We start from the raw sequence: 21,870 nt of genomic DNA, 5'->3' as shown, positions 1-21,870 counted from the left end.
AGGGAAAATGGAGAATGAACACTCATGACCATACAAATTTTGTATGTGTGATGAAAGTTTCCAAAAGGCAGGGTGATCATTGGCCAATTCTGTGGACATACTAAGTTGCTTTGTTGTTGTTGTTTTCGAGACAGGGTTTCTCTGTGTAGCTTTGCGCCTATTTCCAGGAACTCATTTGGTAGCCCAGGCTTACCTCAAACTCACAGAGATCCGCCTGCCTCTGCTTCCCAAGTGCTGGGATTAAAGGCGTGCACCACCACTGCCCGGCACTAAGTTGCTTTTTTATATTCAAAATAGATAAATTGTATGATGGCTGGAATTCATATCAATAAGCTTCTTTGAAGAAGATATTGAAAATTTAATTAACTTGTATACAATGACATAAAAATGTGGGGTTTTCTATAAAGTGCTAGAATGTGAAACTGAAGATTATTGGTGCTGACGTTCATCTCTGAGGAACTCTTCAAATGGATATACTGTTACCTTCAGGAGGCTTCCAAAGGGCTTGGAAGATTTGCAGTGAATGATTTAATTAACTTCTACCAACCTTGAAATGAAGAAGTTAAGTTTACAAGCAGATCCATTTGTCTGTTGCCATATTACCCTAAACCTGATGGTTCTCATCAAATGTGGGAAGTTAAGTAATGTTAGTTCTGGTTAGTACTTGAATGAGAGAACAAACAAGATTATGATAAATGTTGCTAAAGCCAGAGTTTCCCAGTTTGCCTATGAATCCCTAAGAGAGCGCACAAATGAGCTTCAAGGAGTCTATTAACCCCTTGAAGCTCCATGGATAATTATTTCAATGCATATGTATGATTATTTGTCTAAATATATTCCCTACTGCCAAAGAATGGCTAAAAGTCACTGGTTTGTGCTGAATTGTCTTCTATAATGTAAGAAATATTACAGAAGAAGGTTTCAAACAAGAAAGTAGCCTCCATAAACCAGAAATCTCCAGGGCTGCAATCTGCACATTCAGAATTTACCTTTCTCTCCTTGCAAACACCTAACTTTTAACAGTAAAAGTAACTGTGGGTCTAGAAAGCATGTTACATTTATAAAAATAGTCCTTAACAGTCCAATACATGTACAATGCCACATTTTTAAGTTCTTAAAATGTCTTGAAACTCTGAATAGATAATTCATAACCAAAACATGATCATCTGCTTTATAATACTAACAAAACATAGCTGGTTTAATGACTCTTCTTTTTCTTTTCTGTGTCTTAAGAGCTATTTGTCCTTGTGATAGAATTTACAGGTGAAAGGATCAGGGAACTTAAGATAACTGGGTTGTGAAAAACACTTTTCTGTAGATACAGGAATTCATCTTTCTCAGGGCTTGCCTTTTTTGCACAAGCTAATACATTCTCACCAGATAAAAATCATGTTAATGTAAAGATTATGGGTAATTTTCTCTTTGACACATCAATACAATAACAATAACAATCATGTAACTATTAAGAATAACTTGCCTTGGAACATCTGTGTCTTTCCTAACATGGTTGTGTTAATGATATTAGGCAAAAATTGTAGCTGAGGCTTTGCTAATATAATCTGGAAGTCTGGCATTTTACATTGAATATTTCAGTGAAATGATAGCCTTTGAATGCATAATGTACTGGGGACATCCCCATGTTGCATAGATGTTTTTATTGTTGTTGTTCTATGTTTTGATATGACACCTTGATTTTGCATTGTTAAACTGAAAATAAATCCAACTTGGACGTGTATAACTGACCAATCTGAGTTAAGAGTCCCTATCTTTTAGGCACCTGCTTTCCTGTCATATGTTATAAACATAGGACCCAAAGCAGGGAACATCTTAATAGTTCAACTTCACTTACTATATGAATACTAAAAATATCTGCAGCCTGGGTTATCTGACTCACTCTCCATTGTAACCCTGGCACCTAGAAATTTTCAAAAACAAAGCCCACACTCACAGGCTCTGCAAATGTCCTTAGAGTTGAAAGCAGATAAAGTGCTCAGGTAAGCCACTGAGCCCTGAATTATATTTTGCCCTTAGCTTGACCTGGTGCTTGTCAACTATCCATTGTGCATGAATGTTTTAATTTCATAATTTTTATTTTGTTCATTATAAGAGTTAATGTAAATAACCTGAAATATAAATTCAGTGATTTATTGCAAATGTTTTCATTGTACCTATGAGATGACCAGTCTTTTCAGTATTTCTATGTATTAGAAATCATCACATGATTTGTTGGGTGAGTTCCTTAAGGGATACTATGGCATTAGTAACAGCAATAATCATTGAAATTATTTGAATGATTTAATTATTAAATATGACTTTTACTTGTATGTTCTTAAATACTATTTTTCTCTGCCCAGTTGTGGCAGAATCTGGACTAGAACCTTAGCCATCTTGCTGTCCATTGTCAGCATTCCAGTTACTGCTTCAGAGATGATTTGTGTTACTGACTGTGCCATATGGAAAAGAGGTAGAGCTGGCACTGTGACCTGGAAGTAATGAACCTGGCCAAGCTCTCATCAGCACTGAGCATCTGCTCAGTATTGAGGTCAGAGTTTTGGCATTCCTAAAACTCATAATTAAAGATTATTTGAACAGGAAATTCAGCATTACGTTTCCTGTATATTTAGAGTTAAGCAAGGTGTATTAAAATGCATATATGTTAATATATACTTTATTCTCCAGAACACTTGGGAAATTAAAATATTTTTCCTAATAAGTACTATTTTTAAAATAAAAAAAAATCTAGCAGAGGAAGCAGAATTTTTAATACTTTGAGCAACATTTAACAAATTTCCACTGTGTATAAATTTCTTCTGAACTTCAGCGTATGATTTTTCTTAATTAATTTTAATAAGGATTTTTGGAAATACATACATATATTGTTTGTTATAAGAAAAGGTATATAATGAGCTAATGGTAGGAGATGGTTGCATCCTGAAATAAACTGTAATTACGTACCAAGTCTCTGGGACATTAATTGGGGAGTCTAAAGCAGGACATTCCTGGTGAAATATGGCATCAGACTAACAGCATCTAGAGTGCCTTCCCTAACTCAGAATTAAAGCTTACCACGAAGAAACACAGGAAGTCATAAATTAATATCACTAATGAAAATTATGAAAGGAATGTTTGACTTTTTAAAAATCACTTACAGAGCCCCTACGACAGGATTAAGAAACAAGTGTATGGGGTTGGGGATTTAGCTCAGTGGTAGAGTTCTTGCCTAGCAAGCACAAGACCCTGGGTTTGATCCTCAGCTAAAAAAAAAAAAAAAAGAAAGAAACAAGTGTACAATGTGATAGTGACCTTGTGGATGAGGTCCATCCAAATAGCTACTCAGATTGTTGACCAATCTGTCTGTTGTGTATCATCAACATTGAGCTAAAGGAGCTACATAAACAAAGAACATAAGCAGTCATTGCCAATCTAAGTATTGCAGTCTTCTTAGAAAGCCTGAGTCATGCACTGCCCCTTTGTCTTTCAGTGAATATCTCTGTTATTCACTAAATACAATTAAAAAATCTGAAGAACTCATAAAATGATAACTGTGATAACTGATTGTCAAAATTTGCAAAAAAAAAAAAAAGTCTATGTGAGTGGGAGCACATATGGGCAGCAGTTAGGAATCCTGCATACTGGGAGTGTTCTATTCTTTCATACTATTGAATGTAATAAATAAAATCTCCAGCCTAGAACTAGAAGAAGATTGCCCTATGCAAGCTATTCATGTTGCATAAGTCCTTATAAGACTCTACTGCTTGAGCCAGGACCTGTACAACAATATGTACTACATATCAAGACTGACAAACTTAGATACATTCTCTACAACCTAGGGTTAACAAGTGAATTATGATCATCTTTATTTCAACTATAGCTTTCATGGATGGACAGTAGAGCTAGGTAGGACAAAAGCAGGGCTACATGGCCATGAGAAAAGGGATATTGTTCTAAGTGACACAGAACAATTAGATAATAATAGTGAAGTTTGGTCCTTACAGCATATTTTATGTGGTACATTTCAATCCAGGAAACATTGGTTGTTCATCTTTATTTTTACTCTTCTTTAATTATTGTATTTTTATTTTATGTGTATTGGTGCTCTACCCGTGTGTATGCCTGTGCACCACTTGTGTGCCTGGTGCCAATGAAGGCAGGAAGAGGACATCAGTGTTTTCTGAGACTGGAGTTACAGTCAATTGTGAATGCCTTCCAGGTACTGGGAATCAAAACTGGGTTCTCCGGAAGAGTAGCCAGTGTTCTTAACCACAGAGCCATATCTCCAGCCCCTGATCTCAGTCTTATGTGGTAAAAGGGAGCTTGTTCTACACAATTAAGAAGGAAGAAATCCTCACAATCTGGGTATAAAGAATGCCTTCATAAACAAGAACAAAACACCTTTAAAGTTAAAAATCCAAGTAAATTAAAATTGAGAATATGACCTTCAATAATCATTAAAATAGTGGAATCCACCTGAAGACAAAAATCATAGATTTTTACACAAATACAAGTCAAAGGGCTTGCTAACTAAAATGTTTGTATGCCATAAAAATATTAGAAATGGGAATATAAATTAAAACCACAATAAATTACTATTATATATCTCCCTGCCTTTGAAAGATTGGAGAGTAGTTGTGAGCCACAAGGCACAAAAGTGCTGTTGGCAGAGACACAAATCAACCTACAATGTTGTTTATGAATCAACAGTTTCCTCACAGGCACACCTGATAGAAAGACCTCTGAATAAGCACTGCAAGATATATAAATGGATGTTTATTATAGCTTTACCATAATCAAGACAGGATGTAGCCAAATGTCTATCAACACAAAGAGATGGAACTTCTGTTATATCTGTACATTATGATAATGCATGACAAGAAAAGAAATGCAAATGAATGAAAATTAGAAGTGGATTTTACAGTTCATGAAAGCAGCTAGACATAAAAATCATCTTGTGTTTCTATTTGGATAAAATGAACGTTTAATGACATACCCTTTGTTGTGGAAACTGAAGAAAAGTAGAAATATCAGAACCATAACAGACAAAATTTGTTCTGAGAACTGAGTATGGAGGGCATTGTGATTAAGAGAAAGATGTGAGGGGAATTTCTGTAAGAGTTGTTGAGTATATATTTCTGGAATTAATAGTCATAAATATTTATTTTGTACTGTCTCGTTAAATTAAGAATGTTACTGACTATTTTGTAGTGAATTGTGATACATGATATATATCATAAAAGCATAGTTAAGGGACATTTGCTTGTCCTTTACTCTGTTTCCATATTCAAAATTTTCAAGTCAGTGTCTTTTGTATTACTTGTCTGTTTTCAGCCATCTTTATCCCGAGAAAGACTAGTTTTTCTACAAGTTAAAGGGGAATTGAATCACTGAAAAGCAAGCAATACTCTAATACAAACTGAGTAGATGAAAGTTTTGCATACATGTGTTTGATGCATTTATGTATATATTTTGTATGTGACTGTGTGTGTTTGTGTGTATATTCTTGATATATCATATGTGTGGAGGTCAGAAGGTAACTTACAGAATTTAGTTCTCTCCTTCCACCTAGTTCTTCCACCATCTGGTTCCAAGGATGGAATTCATGGAATTCATGTTGCCATGCTTGTCATCAAACACGGTTTTTATGCCAAGCCTGGCCCCATATAACTTTCCAATTTTCCCCTTATAATAATAGATGACCTTATGTGGTCTTTAGAGTGAGTCAGGCAGAAATGTTCCCTCATGCATTATCTCATTTAGTCATAGTAATAGTCCCTCACAGTTAGTATCATTACTACTCTGATTTCTAAGCTGTAGACAGGAGACTGAGCACTGTTAAACTAAATGAACAAGAGGCTCAGTTAATTGGAGCCCAAATTACTTGAATCCAGATTTAAATATCTCAACCAATGTACTATACTGAATTATACAAACTTGAAAGCATGGCCAACTGATAATCAGGAACCAGTCATAGACTGATGACATGATCTAATATTATGTCATAATCTTTACTGATTTTATTAAATTCATAATGTTACCCCTACTGGCTACTGGAGCCAATTAGATAGTTTCCTTCTGACTGCACCCTGTTATTCAATTCCTTGTAATCACCCCTCTATATGCTGTTTTCAGTATTTCACTAGCATATACTCACCATATGATTATTGTTTTCATTACATTTTCATATATGTGCATCATTACTTTGATCATGTTTATGATCATTACAATTTCTTATCCCTCTGTCTCCTTTGGCAGCCCTTCCTTTTCCTAAGAAGTCCCTATTTTACTTTCATTTCTCTACTTTTTTAACTTTCTTTTAATACTAGATTGAACATATGAGAGAAAGTAGACTGCTTGTCAAAGTTACATAAATGCAAACTGGATAAACACCAGAGGAGGAAATAAAAATAAAAGCAAAAAACTTTTTACAAAATAAAATAAATTAAGATAATACTGAAAACAGAGTAAATATAAAAAGGAAGAAATACATATGTGTGTATACACACACACACACACACACACACACACACACACACACACACAAACTAGAGAATCTTTTGAATGGATCTTGTAACATTTGTATCAGCCTGATGGAAGTGATATTGGATTGTAGCTGAGGACTTTTCTCTTGTCTTTCTTGCAATTCATTTGGTGCTGTATGTGGGTTAAGAGCCAGTGAAAGATCAGGTGTTTTTTCATGGATGTACCATTTTTTAAAAAATTCTACTGGTTTGCAAAGGCATACCAGAACCCAATGCTGTCTACTCTTTGATTTGTGGCCAGTGGATTGGATGAGCTTTTACTTCTCCAAACATCTCCCAGTTTGTAGTCCAGGTAGAAGCTAATGTCAATGCCATGGAGTATTCCATCAATACACCAGAGAGTGGAAAAAATGAGCAAAACTGTAGGATTTACACTAGAAGGGGAGAACTTCACTCTGCCCACTAGCAGAGTGTTTTCAGACCTCATCAACCTTAGAGAACCTTGGGGGAGGGAGATGAGTGCAGAAATCATGAAACACAAGAGCTAGTTTGAGAGGTTGGTCATTTTCAATACTGCCTAACAGCAAAAGCACATGGTGGAGGTGGAGAGGAGCTCCAGAGATGACATGTGAAAACCTCTGGAAACACTCAACATCTTCTTACTTCTTACACTTGGAGATTAGCATGGCGTATAGAACACATTAAGTGTTCAATAAATGTTTGTTAGATTCAAAATAAGTAACATACCCACCCTATCCAAAATATATAACAAACAGCTACTGCCATGATTTTATTTTTAAAATGCCCTTTGACAAACCTCCACTATTATTTTACAAATAGGCTAAATATTTGTAAAGCTTTCCTTTAAACCTGAGTCATAAGTCACCAATTCTTGAGATAGTCTTTAAGGTCAGCTTTTCTGAATGATTCTGAGACCCATGACTTTCAAATGCATGATTGTTTTCAAAGTGGTTGCAAGATTAGCAGTTTTCTAGTAATCTTTCAAGTACTATAATAAGCACCATGACCAAAACCAACTTAGAGACCTTTTTTTTTCTTTGCTTAAACTTCAATGTTACAATGAATTGTTGAGGGAAGGTATGGCAGAAACTGAAGTACAGGCCATGAAGGATGTTCTTTAATGGCTTGTTACCTGGCTTATGCTCAGGTAGCATGCTCACATAGCACAGGCCCACCTGCCTAGGAATGGTGCTGCTCACAGAGGGCTGTGCCCTATCACATCAATCATCAGTCAAGACATCTCCTCATAGACATGGGCACAGGCCAATCTGATTGAAATAAGTCTTCATTTGAGGTTCCCACCACAACCAGGTGACTCTTGGTTGTATCAAGTTGACAATTAAAACTAAGTAACACCATCAGGCACCTAATAAATTATCTGCATCCCAGATTCTCTGTAAAAGCCAATTTTATTCCACGTCATGGAAATAATAAATATTAAATAAAATAATAAAAATTAAATATCTTGAATATAAATTGAACATGTCCCATACTGATTGGAAAATACTTTACTAATATAAACCATTATTATTTGATTTTATACTTTGTCAACTATTTTTATAAAAAAGTACTTGATGCTGGGCAGTGGTGGCACATTCTTTTAATAACAGCACTCAAGAGGCCAGCTTGGTCTACAGAGTGATTTCTAGGACAGCCAGGGCTACACAGATAAACTTTGTCTCAAAAAAAACCCCAAAAAACAAACAAAAAGAACTTACTTGAAATTTTACTATTTGCACCTATATATAATAATACGTACAACAAACTTTCTGTCAGTTCTTCATTTAAAGAAAAGATACAGTCATGGATTAGTTAACACCTCAGCTAATGATTGTCGTAGTTCAAATAAAACACAATGTTCTTAGTCATCTAATTATATTGAATCTATATTTAATTACTTTCACATAATTCAGAAAAAAAATCTCTAAATATTGACCTGTGTTTTTCTATTTTGATATTGATGTTATATTGTGTGTAGGAAAACTGGACAAATTTGTTACTTCAAACTTAGATTTGATAGAATGATTGGATAATGAATTGCACCACTGGTTAATGTAGTTTCTGGCATTGTTTACTCAGACAAAGATGACATATGGGTATACTATTGAAGGTCACTTATCAATAAGACAGCAATGTTTTAATCAGGCAAGTGTTTCTTTGGGTAAGTTTAGCACCCACTTGCTTAAAACAGAAAACTATATATTTGTAACAACCAAATTTCCCTTGTCACACCATGCAGTTGTCAAAACAGCACGAAGCCCTTTTGAAAGTGCCCCATTTTATATTAATTACTGTGGCAATCAGTCTCTCAATTCATAGTGCTTACTCAATAACTTCTTCACCTAATATGCTGCTAGTACTGCAGGTATCAACTGCTATTTTTTTTCCTTGTAGCAGGAATCTTAAAGAGTCTTATTAATAAAATGAAACCTGAGGCCAGTTATTGGGTGAATGCTGGAAGATCAGAGACACAGAACAAGCCAGAGTTTCCTCACCTTGCCAGTTCCTCAGCTGGTCTTGTTTCGGCAGACTGCAAGCTTCTGAGTCCTCATCCCTATCGATCTCACCTGAACTGTGCTGCTCCAAAGCCCTAAAAGCTTAACTAGCCAAATGCTGAACCAGCCAAATGCTTAACTAGCCAAATGCCTCTAGTTTCTGGTCTTCATGCCTTATATATCTTACCCTTTCTGCCGTCACTCCCTGAGATTAAAGGCTGGCTTTCTGGGATTAAAGGCGTGTGTCTCCCTGCTGGCTGTATCCTTGAACACACAGAGATCTGCCTAGCCTTGCCTCCCAATTGCTGGGATTAAAGGTGTGCACCACCACCGCCCAGCTTCTGCTATGGCTTGCTCTGACCCATTTTCTAGCCACTGCTTTTGGGCTCTGTATCTAGTGGCTGTTCTGTTCTCTGACCCCAGATAAATTTATTAGGGTGCATAATATATTTGGGAACACAATACCACCACATTTACTGAATCAGAGAGGGCTGGAAATAAAGAAAAAATAAAATACAGAGCATACTGGGGCTTGGGTGCAAAGTAGCAGGCAAGCTGTTAGCACTGAAGTGCCTTGAAACTGATGTGAAAGTTCACTGTGGATTCATATCATTGACCTTCTAATTATTAGAGGATAGAAGATGGTAAATGAACACTCCAGTTTTTCCTGGCCTTACTGTCTATTATGTGAGTACTACCTAGCTACATATGGGTCTTCCCTCTCAATCCATTCATATATCCCTGCCTTTTCCTTTCTACAAATATTCATTGACTCCTACTATCTGTTTTGTTAAAAGTCGTATGTTTGGACTACTCATAATAAGAAAAGGGGGGTTGAAAAACCACTGTGAGGAATTACCTCCATCTAATTGGCCTATGGGTATACCTGTGGGATTGTTTTTTGATTGCTAATGGATGGATGAAGTCCTTACCCACTGTGGACAGTGACACACCTAGGCAGGTGGTTTAGGGTTGTATAAAGAAGGTGGCTGAGCAGAAGCACTGGAAAACGGCAGTCAGCAGTGTCCCTTCATGGGACGCTTTCTACTTTAAGCTTTTCCCTTGATCTCCTGTTGTAGCTTCTGCTCCATGATGAACTGTAACCTGTAAACCAAGTAAACCCTTCCTCCCTCAAGTTACCCTTGGTATCTGTTTTACCCAAGAAAGAATGGGAAAGTAGAACACTTACTTTATAAAATTCAATTTGTATCAGCATAAAAAACAGTTGGTAAAAACATGAATAATTCAGTACAATGATAGAAAGTATCGAGTGCTAATGCAAATAATATTAGATGAAGTGCCACCAAGAGTAAGAAACACTATAGATAACTGCTGGAGAGCCTGAGAGAAAGGAGTCACCTGACTTCATCCACAGTGCTGAGGAACACTTAGTACCTCACCCCTCCTATTAGAAAGGGAATAGAGGGGAACAATGTAGACAAGTCAGACTGTTACAATAACCTAATCAAAAAGTTATCACAGTTACTATAGTGAGTGGGAAATGCTATAAATGATGAGAAAGAGGAACTGTTTAGACATAGTTGCTAGAAACCCAGAAAAGATGGTAAGTGGGCAATCATTCTGGATTAACTATTTCCTTTTCTATGGAATCTGGCAATTGGCTGGGTTTCTGTGTATTCAGAACAAGATACACCTAAAAGGCTACATAGTGTTAATTTAAACAACCTTTGAAATACTTTGTAAAGTATATGGTTTCAAAGTAAATGTTTAATAAGTGATAGCCATTACTATCAAATTTAAAGTATATTATTTGTTATTTAAAGTAATTTATTACTTACATGCAAAATACATGATAATAATATGTATATATACACATATATTCATTCTATCTCTGTATATAATTTATTAAATCAAGTTACACTGAAACAGCACCAACATCTGTGTCACACTGAGAAGCTAAGAACCTAAGAGTTCTTCAGACCACAAGGCTGGGTTCTTCAGCAGTACCAACCTGGTGGAGAAAACCTGGGGATAACAGAAGAACCACTGACTCTCAGTTGGGGGTGAAGGAGGCCTGAAAACACCAATTCTAATATCAGGAAAGGAATCAGCAACCATAGCAACTGGAAGGCTACACAAGCAACAAGCAAATGATCTCCCTCCTGCTATGGCCTATTTTACTGGACTGCTACAAGAAAGTGCCACCTACATTTTGGGTAGCTCTTCCCACATCAACTGAGGATATCAGAAAAATTCTCAGTTGATGCTTCCTGCATAGATGATGCTAATTTGTTGCCAACTGACATTAAAACCAACCACAATAGTCCTGGTAAGCTACTTAATAAAATAATCCTGGAAATCTTGTTAATTTCCTACTCATTATAAAAAGGACTATGTACCACATCTTCTTGTCCTTGAGCTCAGGGTCTCCAGGAGATGAATTCACACAGTAGACTGCTCTATTTGAATAGTAGTGCATACCAGGGCTCACGAGAAACAACCTGTTGTTGGGGTGTGACATTATCAATCATTTCCTTTTGCTTCCTTCACCTGAATGACTTCTTTCTATTTAGCTTCATGAAATCACTCAGTTCTCTCAACTGAACCTGTACATGTGTACAGCTCTTCATAGTAGTTCAATATACCTTTGTTTAAAATTATGTTAGTCCCCTGAGATGTTATGCAGTTTGTCTGCATCTCAATGTCTACTTAGGAAACATTGAATAACAAGCAGACACAGTCATCCAAATTGATGGGGGGCAGTAGAGAATGGAGGACAGCTGGATATTAGCTAACAATGCAAACCTGGGTTCAAGACCTTGCTCTTCTGTGTGATCTTGGGCATTAGAATGGTACAGCACCCTTAGGAAAGTCACCAGGAGAATGTCTTCATTGCTGTTTCTGACTTTATTTGAGTAATTTATGTCTTGTCCAACTTTGAGGTGATAGTTTTTGTTTCATCTTATTCTATTTTATTTTCTTATATATTTTTTAGTGAATGAATGAAATCATTGGATAGATGAATGAATGAATGGAAACCTAGCTACTAGGGTAAAGATTAACAACTGAACTGTCACTTATCCCTGCTGGGAGATGAAAATCAGTTTTCTCTATAGAGTGACATTGGGTATATCAACCAGTGCAGGACATGCCTCATGTTCAGGATTAGTTGACCAACATATAATTGGACACAACTTTTTTGTTTGTTACAGTTTGGTAGGGATTTTGTTTTTTGGTTTTTGTTTGTTTGTTTTGTTTTGTTGGACAGGTGTGGTTTTATTTTGGGGTTTTGTTTGGTTTGGGGCAGTTGTATTGTTTTAGTGAAGTTTTGTTTGCTTTTTGAGAAAGAACTTGTGGGTAGGGATTCGGAAAGGATCTGGAAGAACTTAGGCGAGAGGAAGAATATGATCAAAATATATTTAAATTTAAAAATTGTTTTAAATAATAAATATAATTAAAAAGAAGATAAAACAACCTATATAGTCTTAGTAGTATTTTAATGGGGGAATGGAGAGACATTTTGGATGTTGGTTAAGTTATTTTTTTCAACATAATATTTTTATTGATTATTTGGGAATTACATACAATGTACCCTGATCACACTTGCTTTCCATTCCTTCCAGGTCCACCCTCTCACCCTTTTGCCCCCCTTCAATAAAAATAATACGCCAAGAACAATTTTGTTGCCAATATACTCATTAAAGCATAGCCAGCCTCTTAAAGATAACTCATCCTCATGCCCACCACTACCCTTCCCTCAACACACACACACACACACACACACACACACACACACACACACACACACACCAGTAGCCATCAGCTGTGAAAAGCTACACTTTCAGCATCTTTATCACAACTGTTTTATTAAATCTATTCATTTATTTTACATCATGACCACAGTTTCCCCTCCCTCCTCTCCTCTAATTTCCTCCCTCCACTTCCCCTCAACCCCCCACCCCAATTCATTGCTCCTCTGTTCCTGTTCAGAAAGGAGGCAGGCCTCCCATGGGTGTCAACAAAACATGGCATATCAAATTAAGGTCGGCCTAAGCTCTTCCCCTTGTATTAAGACTGGGCAGAGCAACCGAGCATGAGGAATGGGTTCTCAAAAGCCAGGCAAAGCGCTAGGGACAGGCCTTGCTCCACGGCTATGAGTCCCACAAGCAGACTAAGCTACACAACTGTCTCACACATATAAAGAGCCTAGGTCAGTCCCATCCAGGCCCCCTAACTGTTGGTCCAAACTGTGAGCTCCTGTGAGCCCTGGTTAGTTATTTCTGTGGGTTCCTTTGTGCTGACCTTGATCTTCTGACTCTGGCTGGTACAATCCTTCCTTCTTCTCTTTAACAGGATTCCCCGAGCTCTGCACAGTTCTTGCTTGCGGATCTCTGCATCTGTTTCGATCAGTTACTGGATGACAGCTCTCTGATGACAGTTTGGGTAGTCACCAATCTGATTCCGGAAAATAGCTAGTTCAGGCTATCTATCTACTGTTGCTAGGAGTCTTATCTGGAGTCTTTTCGTAGGTTTGTGGGGGGGGGGGCGGGTTCCCCTTGCACCAGCTTTCTTCAATGGCTTCCTGTCTAGGCTGTTTCTGTTTTGAGGACTGGGGATTGTAGAAACCTTCAACGTCTCTCATTCTCAGCTATTGAGTCTGGAGTCATTGAAACCTCTGCAACAGAAGCTTTCCTGTTCATAACAGCAAGTGGCAGTACATATGGAATTTCACATGGTTTCCCATGGTTGCATGACCACAGACATCCACATGGCCGCCAGCTGCACCACAGAAGATGGAACTCAATATGGTTAAGTTATTTTAAAGTGAATCTTGCAAGGAAAATATCTAGATGAAAATCTACCAGTTTATGAAAATAACTTCCAATATTGGCAACAGCAATATAAGATCTTTCAAACTACTTTGTGGGTAGGTTTAATGAGTGCACATGTGTGCTACCAACCACCACCTTGTTTGAAAGAGACTATCTTTGCTGCTGCATTAGCCAGAAGACTCTCTGGTCTCCCTTATCCCTGGGACATGTTGGGGTCACTGAAGAATGCATTTCTGTCTCTGACTTTTACATGGATTACAAAGATCTACACTCAGTTCCTGAGGCGTGCTCAGTAAGCAATTTTACACGTTGAGCCACCTACTCAGCATCTTTAACCGGTCTTGATGAGCTAGCTATGAGTGCACTATTTCCATCACTTTGCAGTCATATCCTAAGAGTAAACATTTCATGAAGCTTGCAGTTTCAGGAATTATTGTATGGTCTCAGCATTATTGAACAACTGTTTAGAAAAGCAGAGATTTGAGAGTCTTAAATAACACATGGTGTTATGTTGGTTTCATTTCTTTCAGCCTTCGTGTCTTTATGTTTGAAATGTAAGTTGTGAATGAGCAAGATGAAGTATGAAAATAATTACATCTGGACATAGTTTAGTCAGTATGGAAGATATACTAGCTGGTATTTTTTACAGAGATTTATTGAATAAAACGTACAAATCAAGGATCAGCCATCCAGTAATAAACCTAATTACAAGACTGTTAGCCTGTCTTCCATTGTGGATTGCATACTAGTTTAGATTATCTTTCCACAGTTCTCAGTAGGAGTCTAAAGCACACACTTATTGTTTTTCTGGTATCAGCTTCCTAGTGCCTATACTTAGCCTGCATGTTTATCTGACTTACATTATTAACCGTTTTGTTTTTTGTTTGTTTTAACAGAATGACATGAATTACATAGCATCCAGTGGACTCTTATTTAAAGATGGCAAAAAGCGAATTGATTACATACTGGTTTATCGAAAGACAAACATCCAATATGACAAAAGAAACACATTTGAAAAGAACCTCAGAGCAGAAGGCTTGATGTTGGAAAAGGAGGTAAAGGCTTTTCCATTATCAGTTTCTTTTTTGGACTAATATTCTGGGATAGATACTATCAGCCATACTTTAATATATATGGTCTATGCATTTTCCCAAGTCCAAGTATAAAATAAATACATATGTACTGTTCCATTTAAATATGTATTTACTTTTTCATCTATGTATTTCTGTACATTTTAAATATTTTTCAAAGAGTTTGTCTATTTTTGCAATTTTTGGAAACTGATTATGTAATCATTTTGCCCATGGTAAGCAGGAAACCCTGCGTTAGGAAAACCAAAATGTTGAAAGTGTTCACCAAGCTGCTGAAATGCAAGTTTGATTGCTAGAAGTGTGGGCAACAGCCTTCACCAGCCTCTTTCTTTCATTTTTATGGATCTTTTTAAAGGATTATTTTCTTTTTCCTTCTAGTAAAACAATAAAAGGATCAAGACATCTGGAAAAAATAAGAACATAGAAAGGAAGAAAAACACACTTTTCACAGTTCTATGATGATAAAATTGCCACTTTTGTTATTTTAGTTGAGTATTCTATGGTTTAATTTGTTTGGTTTTAAACATCTATTTTATTGATTTTAAGTATGAGTACTAGTGATTATGTACACATGAGTGCAGATGTTCTTGGAGGTCAGAAGCATTGGAATCCTTGGGCATGGAATTACAGGCAGTTGTAAGCCACTCAACATTGTTTTGGGAACTGAACTCTCGTCCTCTGAAACAGCAGTACTCTTTCTTAGTCACTGAGACATCTCTCTAGCTAAAGCTAGAATTTTGAAATGGGCACATGAAAAACACTATGAGATCTTCAAACAGTATTTGAGCTATATCCTCAAAATCTTTAAAAACAGTTCTCAGAAACAGCAGTATTTATACACTGTTTTTTTTTTCCTAAGTGGAATTGTACCACTATTCTCTTTTTAATAATTTTGTTTTATTTTTTTGAAATTATATCACATCATATCATCTCTTCTCTTTCCTCCCTCCAGTACCTCCCATTCACTCTTTGCACTGTGTCAGATCTATAGCCTCTTTTTCTTTAATTGTTACACACACACACACACACACACACACACACACACGACCTTAGGACTGACAACTTGATATTAAATCACTAATTGGGGGCTCTTCTCTAAATCACATTTAATCACATTAGAGAAAGACAAACCCTTAACGTAAAATAAATAAAATAAACAAATGAAAAGCCAAGAAACATGGAATATCAAGGCCAGGGTCCACATTGCTACCCAAATAAATCTCATTTCCTTTTCAGAACTTCCTAAGAGCTGTGTTCCTGCTAGCTGCCTCTCAGTATGTTTTATGCACACAAACAAATCACTATTGTATCTACAACCAACTTAGCTCTTTGACTCTGCAGAATATCACAACATATGGATCTAGTCAAACATTTTTAATTGTGTAAAAATTTAAATAGTTGAACAGTTAACTTGTAATTGTGGTGTTTTAACTTGATTTTTTTTAAATGCTAAGATAAAAATGAAATATTGAGAATTTTCTAATAAGATTTAGCAAAGTGTTGCTTGGGATTCAGAGATATGGTTCTGAAACCCTCTGACCCTATCCTTTTCATTTTTCATTCTCAAAACATGTCTTAGAATTAATTAAAGAAATATATTTTAGTGAGTACAGTACTAAATTATTATGCAGTGTCTCCCTAAATAACTGAATTTTTTTGTACTTACTAAAATTCTTTTAATACCTAAAAACCAGCAGAAACACAATGAGATCATAAATAAAGCTTTATTTATGCACTGCCAAATGACACAGAACAGGGAAAGTGAAATTCTGATTTTAACTTTTTATCTAATATTTTTCTTAATTTTTCCTGGGACTGTTAACTCAGAATATCTCTACCTCTGGGAATTAGACATATGAAAGGGTATTTATTGCAGAAATGAGTCCTATAGAGTGCTCTATTCATTTGATTTCCTCGTGATTTTTACTTCACACAAGAGCGAATACTTTCTAACTGTACCAAAGCAGTTTAGATACACACAGATTACACTCTATACTGGTAGTCATGGTGCTCAGACGATTTATCTTCACCTATGTATTCACTAAGTAATTTTACAAACACTGAGCAAGCTTCTTTGAACCCGATATGCATAGTGGACCAAATCACTATACTGAGTGACACCTATACAGACCAGACATACACACCGGGTACCATGACAGATGTGATCACTGCTTCTCTCTACTCTGTAGAGTCTTCTTGGCCAAAGTTCAGATGTTTTTGAGTCTTTTTCCTTATTCATCTGAATTAATACAAAGAAAAATATTCCATGATGCATTAAAAAACAGTTGTGGTCCACACTGAAAGGGATGCTTCTCTATTCTTGTGGTTTCTGTTTATATTGGCACACTGCAAGATAGAGCCCTCTGATTCCTGCTATTCCTGGACAGAGGGTGTTCCATTCTAGTTGCATAATTATGGTTTTCTCAACTTCTCTTCACTTTCTTTGGATTTTATCCACACATTAAAGAAAAGCTGGGTCAATAGGTGAATCAAGCTGACTGCCTAGATCCTTGGACCTGCTGCTTCCACCACTGAAGCCATTGCACTGTTATTATTTCCTCTCTCCTCTCCAGTGTTCCCCTGTTAAAACATATGTGTTGTAGTTGTTGTTGTTGAAGATGGTGATGGTGGAAAATATTAGGGGAAACCCATTGGTCCGGATTTCATATTACTAGTGTTGACTATGAGGTGGATGTTTTTATATTTTTCCTTCTGTAAATATCTTATTAAATTTGATCTGGGTAACACTAAGGAACTCTGGTTGTGTTTCCAAGAGAGGAGAAAAACCGTGGTGGGGAACAAAGGAATATGAGGATGAAAGGAGGAGACAGAATACAGAGAGAGGATTTCTAGTTGTGTTAGTAGATATTTACTACACATAATAGATTTCATTATGAAACTTCCATATCCATATAATAATTCAAACAAAGTAATGTTATGTAAGGGATGGGGCTGGGTGTAAACTATGTGTAAACTGAAAGAAAATTACTTAACTGAAAAGGAGTCTCTATTAGTCAGGGTTCTCCAGAGATACAGAACTGGAATGAATACCTATTAGAAAATATGTTTATTAGATTGGCTTACACAGCAGATAGTCCAACTATTTGCACACAGGAGAGGCTGAGAAATCCAGTAGCTACACAGTCAACAAGGGCAGGCACCTCAGCACTCACAATCTGGCTCTGAAGGCCTAGATGATAAATACCTGGAGAGTCACTAATTCTTAGTCCAGATTGGAAAAGCAAAGGGTTCTAATGTCACAGAGTGGGCTCACCAGTAAGGAACTAAGGCAGCCAGATGCACACTCCTTTCTTCAGACCTCTTACATCTGCTGCCTACTCTACAGGATGCCCCATCTATTTACTACCCCAGAAAAGATCCTCACAGACACATATAGAGAGGTGACTGTCTTAGTTTATTCCAGATCTCATAAAACTGGCAAACAAGATTAACAGTCTTAGAGTCCATCATAGAAATACAGAGAAAGAATTCTACCCAGAGAAAGAAGCAGCAACAAAACTTATTATTGTCTAGAAAAGAGCTAGGTTTTTTTTTTGGAAGGGAGTATATAGAAGGAACATTAATTATTGTAATTCTGAGAAATACAAGTAGTTTGAAGGCTAGACATAAATGAAGATTATCACTTGAAGATAAGTACTCTCTCTAGTCAATGACAGTATGAACCATATACTGGGGAAAGGGCAGTAATGATAACAGAAATAAAAATAAAGAAAAGGGAAAATCCTACAGAATGATAGGAGAGGAGAACAGGCATGTGAAATCACCAGGGATAAACTCAGGTATAACTGTATTTAACAAGGCAATTCCACGTAATTTATCTGATAATCAAGAGAGGTTTATTTCTGAGATAACTTACAGCCAATAAGGGGCTGGTTACAGGATCCAGGAGAGATGAGGTACCATCCAGCGGAGAACTCTAGCTTGGTCTCCCATTCAGATTCCAGGACCATGAGGTATCCAGAAGGGGGCCAGACATGTATGCACCTTGAGTCTTAAGGGGCTCCCTCTCAGCCATGCCTGAGAGGCAAGCCAGCCCGAGGGGCAGGTTAGAGGCAGGTGTGACAGTTACCTGCTGTCACTCTAGGGGCAGTGTTTCAAGGTCAAAGCTGGAATAGCTACCCACTACATTCAGGAGCCTTAGGGAAGACCTGGTCATTGGAAAACATACTGCAGAAAAGACAAGACAGAGACTGTACATTGGAGGATGTGGAGGCCTTAGGGCAAGCAGTAAGAATGACTTCTCTGAGAAGAGAGATGTACACTATGCTAGCATGCTGTAGATGATGAAGTCCACTAGCAAGAGTGGATATTAGAAAATAAGCACATATCATTCACCTGCTTGTCTAGGTGAGAGGTGAGAAAACCACAGGGTTGGGGTAAGGGAACACACCAGTGAGATTGCTGTTCATGTTTTCTGTTCACTTTTTTACTTTTTTTTTTTTTAAGGTAGACTGTTTAAATGACTAGGAGTAAGTTTCAAGATAAGGGGATCAGAGGAAGGAAGAGGAAGGGGAGAAGTCAGAGAAAGACAAGAAGGAGAGGAGGCCCTGGGGAAACAGAAAATGTTATAATCATTAAAATCCCCAAAATAAAATTTGAAAAATGTCTTTAGGAAAGAGTAAAGGCAAAGATTATAAAATATACACGAGCCAGGCTGTGGTGGCGCCTGCCTTTAATCCAGCACTCGGGAGGCAGAGCCAGGAGGACCTCTGTGAGTTCGAGGCCAGCCTGGGCTACCAAGTGAGTTCCAGGAAAGGCACAAAGTTACACAGAGAAACCCTGTCTTAAAAAACCAATATATACACGAAAATCACTAAATTATGCATTTGTATTGTCCTTCTCTATTTAGTGTGTGTATGTTTAGTTATGCCTGTGTGTGTGTGCACCACAAATATCTGCCTTCACATATGTAGTGGTAAAAGGGAAATTGCAGAAGTATGTTCTCTCTTTCTAATATGTGAGCACAGGGGACAAACTCATTTCATCAGGCTTGGCCACAAGTGCCTTTACCTGCTGATCCATCTCATCAGGCCCTTAACTTTTACCTTAAATTTAATTTTACAAGAATTTATTTTGTCTGTTACAGGTATTTTCACAAAATATGATCCTGATTTTGATAATGAAAAAGTTTTTACATTTAGCTTATTAGAACTTTATTTATTATTTATGGTTTCATGTATAAATCAACCTGTTACAATAAATAGATAACAAATAAACAAAAACATTTTTCTAAAACAAGCATTCTAGCATTATATCACAAAACATATATATATATATTGTTTCAACATAGTGAAGACTTCTTGAAATTATTCAGTTTAGTCTTCTAACAATGAGTCCAAATTATCACAGATTTGGCATCCTAAAATAAAACCCATTTTGTTCACTCAGAATTTTGGAGTTGAGAATTTTGATATGAAGTGATTGAGCTGTTTGCTCAGTTTCTGTGCAGAACCAAATCAGCCTAAATCAAGATATTTCCAAAATGTCTTTGTGCCTGGACTGTGGAATATTCTTTGAAGCTTTCAAGGTCTTGACACATTTCAGTTCCTGAGGACTGGGTGCCTATTGCTTTGGTAAATTTAATCCCTTAGAGAGCATCCTCATTTTTTTTTTTTTTTTTTTTTTTTTTTTGCTACATATCCACTCGGCAAATCCACCAACAAAGTATCTTACCTGCATCCTTATGCTATTTGCAGTCTGTATTGGCAGAAAGAGATCAGTTCCTTTTATAGAGTCATAACCCATGGAGAATAATCTGTCCTCTGTTTTTTTTTTAGTTTTATTTATTTTTATTATATTTGTGTTTTAATTTTACATATCAGTCATGGGTTCCCTTGTCCTCCCCCCTCCCACCCCCTGCCTTCCCCCCAGGCCCTTCCCTCCATTCCCATCTCCTCCAGGGCAAAGATTCCCCTGGGGATTCAGCTCAACCTAGTAGATTCAGTACAGGCAGGTCCAGTCCCCTCCTTCCAGGCTGAGAAAAGTGTCCCCGCATATGTCCCAGGTTCCAAACAGCCAGCTCATCCACTAAGGACAGGTCAGGGTCCCACTATCTGGGTGCCTCCCAAACAGTTCAAGCTATTCAATTGTCTCACTTATGCAGAGGGCCTGATCCAGTTGGGGGGCCCATAGCTTTTGGTTCATAATTCATGTGTTTCCATTAGTTTGGCTATTTGTCCCTGTGCTTTTTCCAATCTTGGTCTCAACAATTCATACTCTTACAATCTCTCCTCTTTCTTGACAAGACAACTGGACACCCGGAGCTCCACCTGGGACCTGGCTGAGGATCTCTGCATCCACTTCCATCAGTTATTGGATGAGAGTTCCAGCATGACCATTAGGGTCTTTGGCCATCTGATCACCAGACTAGGTCAGATCACGCTTTCTCTCGACCATTGCCAGTAGTCTACAGTGGCGATATCATTGTGGATTTCTGGAGACCTCTCTAGCACTTTGCTTCTTCCTGTTCTCATGTAGTCTTTATTTATCATGGTCTGTTATTCCTTGTTCTCCCTCTCTGTTCTTGATCCAGCTGGGATCTCCTGCTCCCCTAAGCTCTCTTTCCCTTGAAACTTGCCCTTCATTACCCTCACTCTCATCCATGTAACATAATATCTAGTTGTGGAGTGTCATAGAGCATGTTCACATATCCCAGGGAGATAATGGTCAAGTACAGTGAAGAACAGAGATTCTGAGAGCCCTGTCCACATCACTACTATTACAAAAAAATCAACATTCTGAATTATCCTGTTAAGCAAGAGTTTTAGATGATAGAATATAAACTAAGTAAATCTTGAAATAAAATGCTTTTATAGTTAAAGACTCATTGATTTGAAAATACTCATAGCTCTCTGAAATATCAAATCCAGTGTTTTAAGGTTAGTGATACAGAATAGTGGTAGAGCCCTTACATGCCCTGAGTGCTCAAGGATATCAGTTTAGTGACCAGCACTCACCCCTCAATTTTTTTTCA

At 37.2% G+C, this 21,870-nt stretch overlaps 1 protein-coding gene across 2 annotated transcripts in view; it reads left to right on the top strand.

The window, feature by feature from the left end:
• The window catches only part of Ano3 (anoctamin 3), a 247,920-nt gene that overhangs the window by 110,399 nt on the left and 115,651 nt on the right, over positions 1-21,870 (top strand). For both annotated transcript variants that reach the window (XM_036184793.1, XM_036184794.1), the window contains one exon: positions 14,682-14,840. In XM_036184793.1, the coding sequence (XP_036040686.1) occupies positions 14,682-14,840 (159 nt within the window). The remainder of the gene's footprint in view (positions 1-14,681; positions 14,841-21,870) is intronic.

The sequence above is a fragment of the Onychomys torridus genome, chromosome 4, assembly GCF_903995425.1.
Source record: "Onychomys torridus chromosome 4, mOncTor1.1, whole genome shotgun sequence".
NCBI classification, from domain to species: Eukaryota; Metazoa; Chordata; class Mammalia; order Rodentia; family Cricetidae; genus Onychomys; species Onychomys torridus.
The sequence above is the reverse complement of the archived record's forward strand: the minus strand, read 5'-3'. Positions and strand labels throughout refer to the sequence as shown.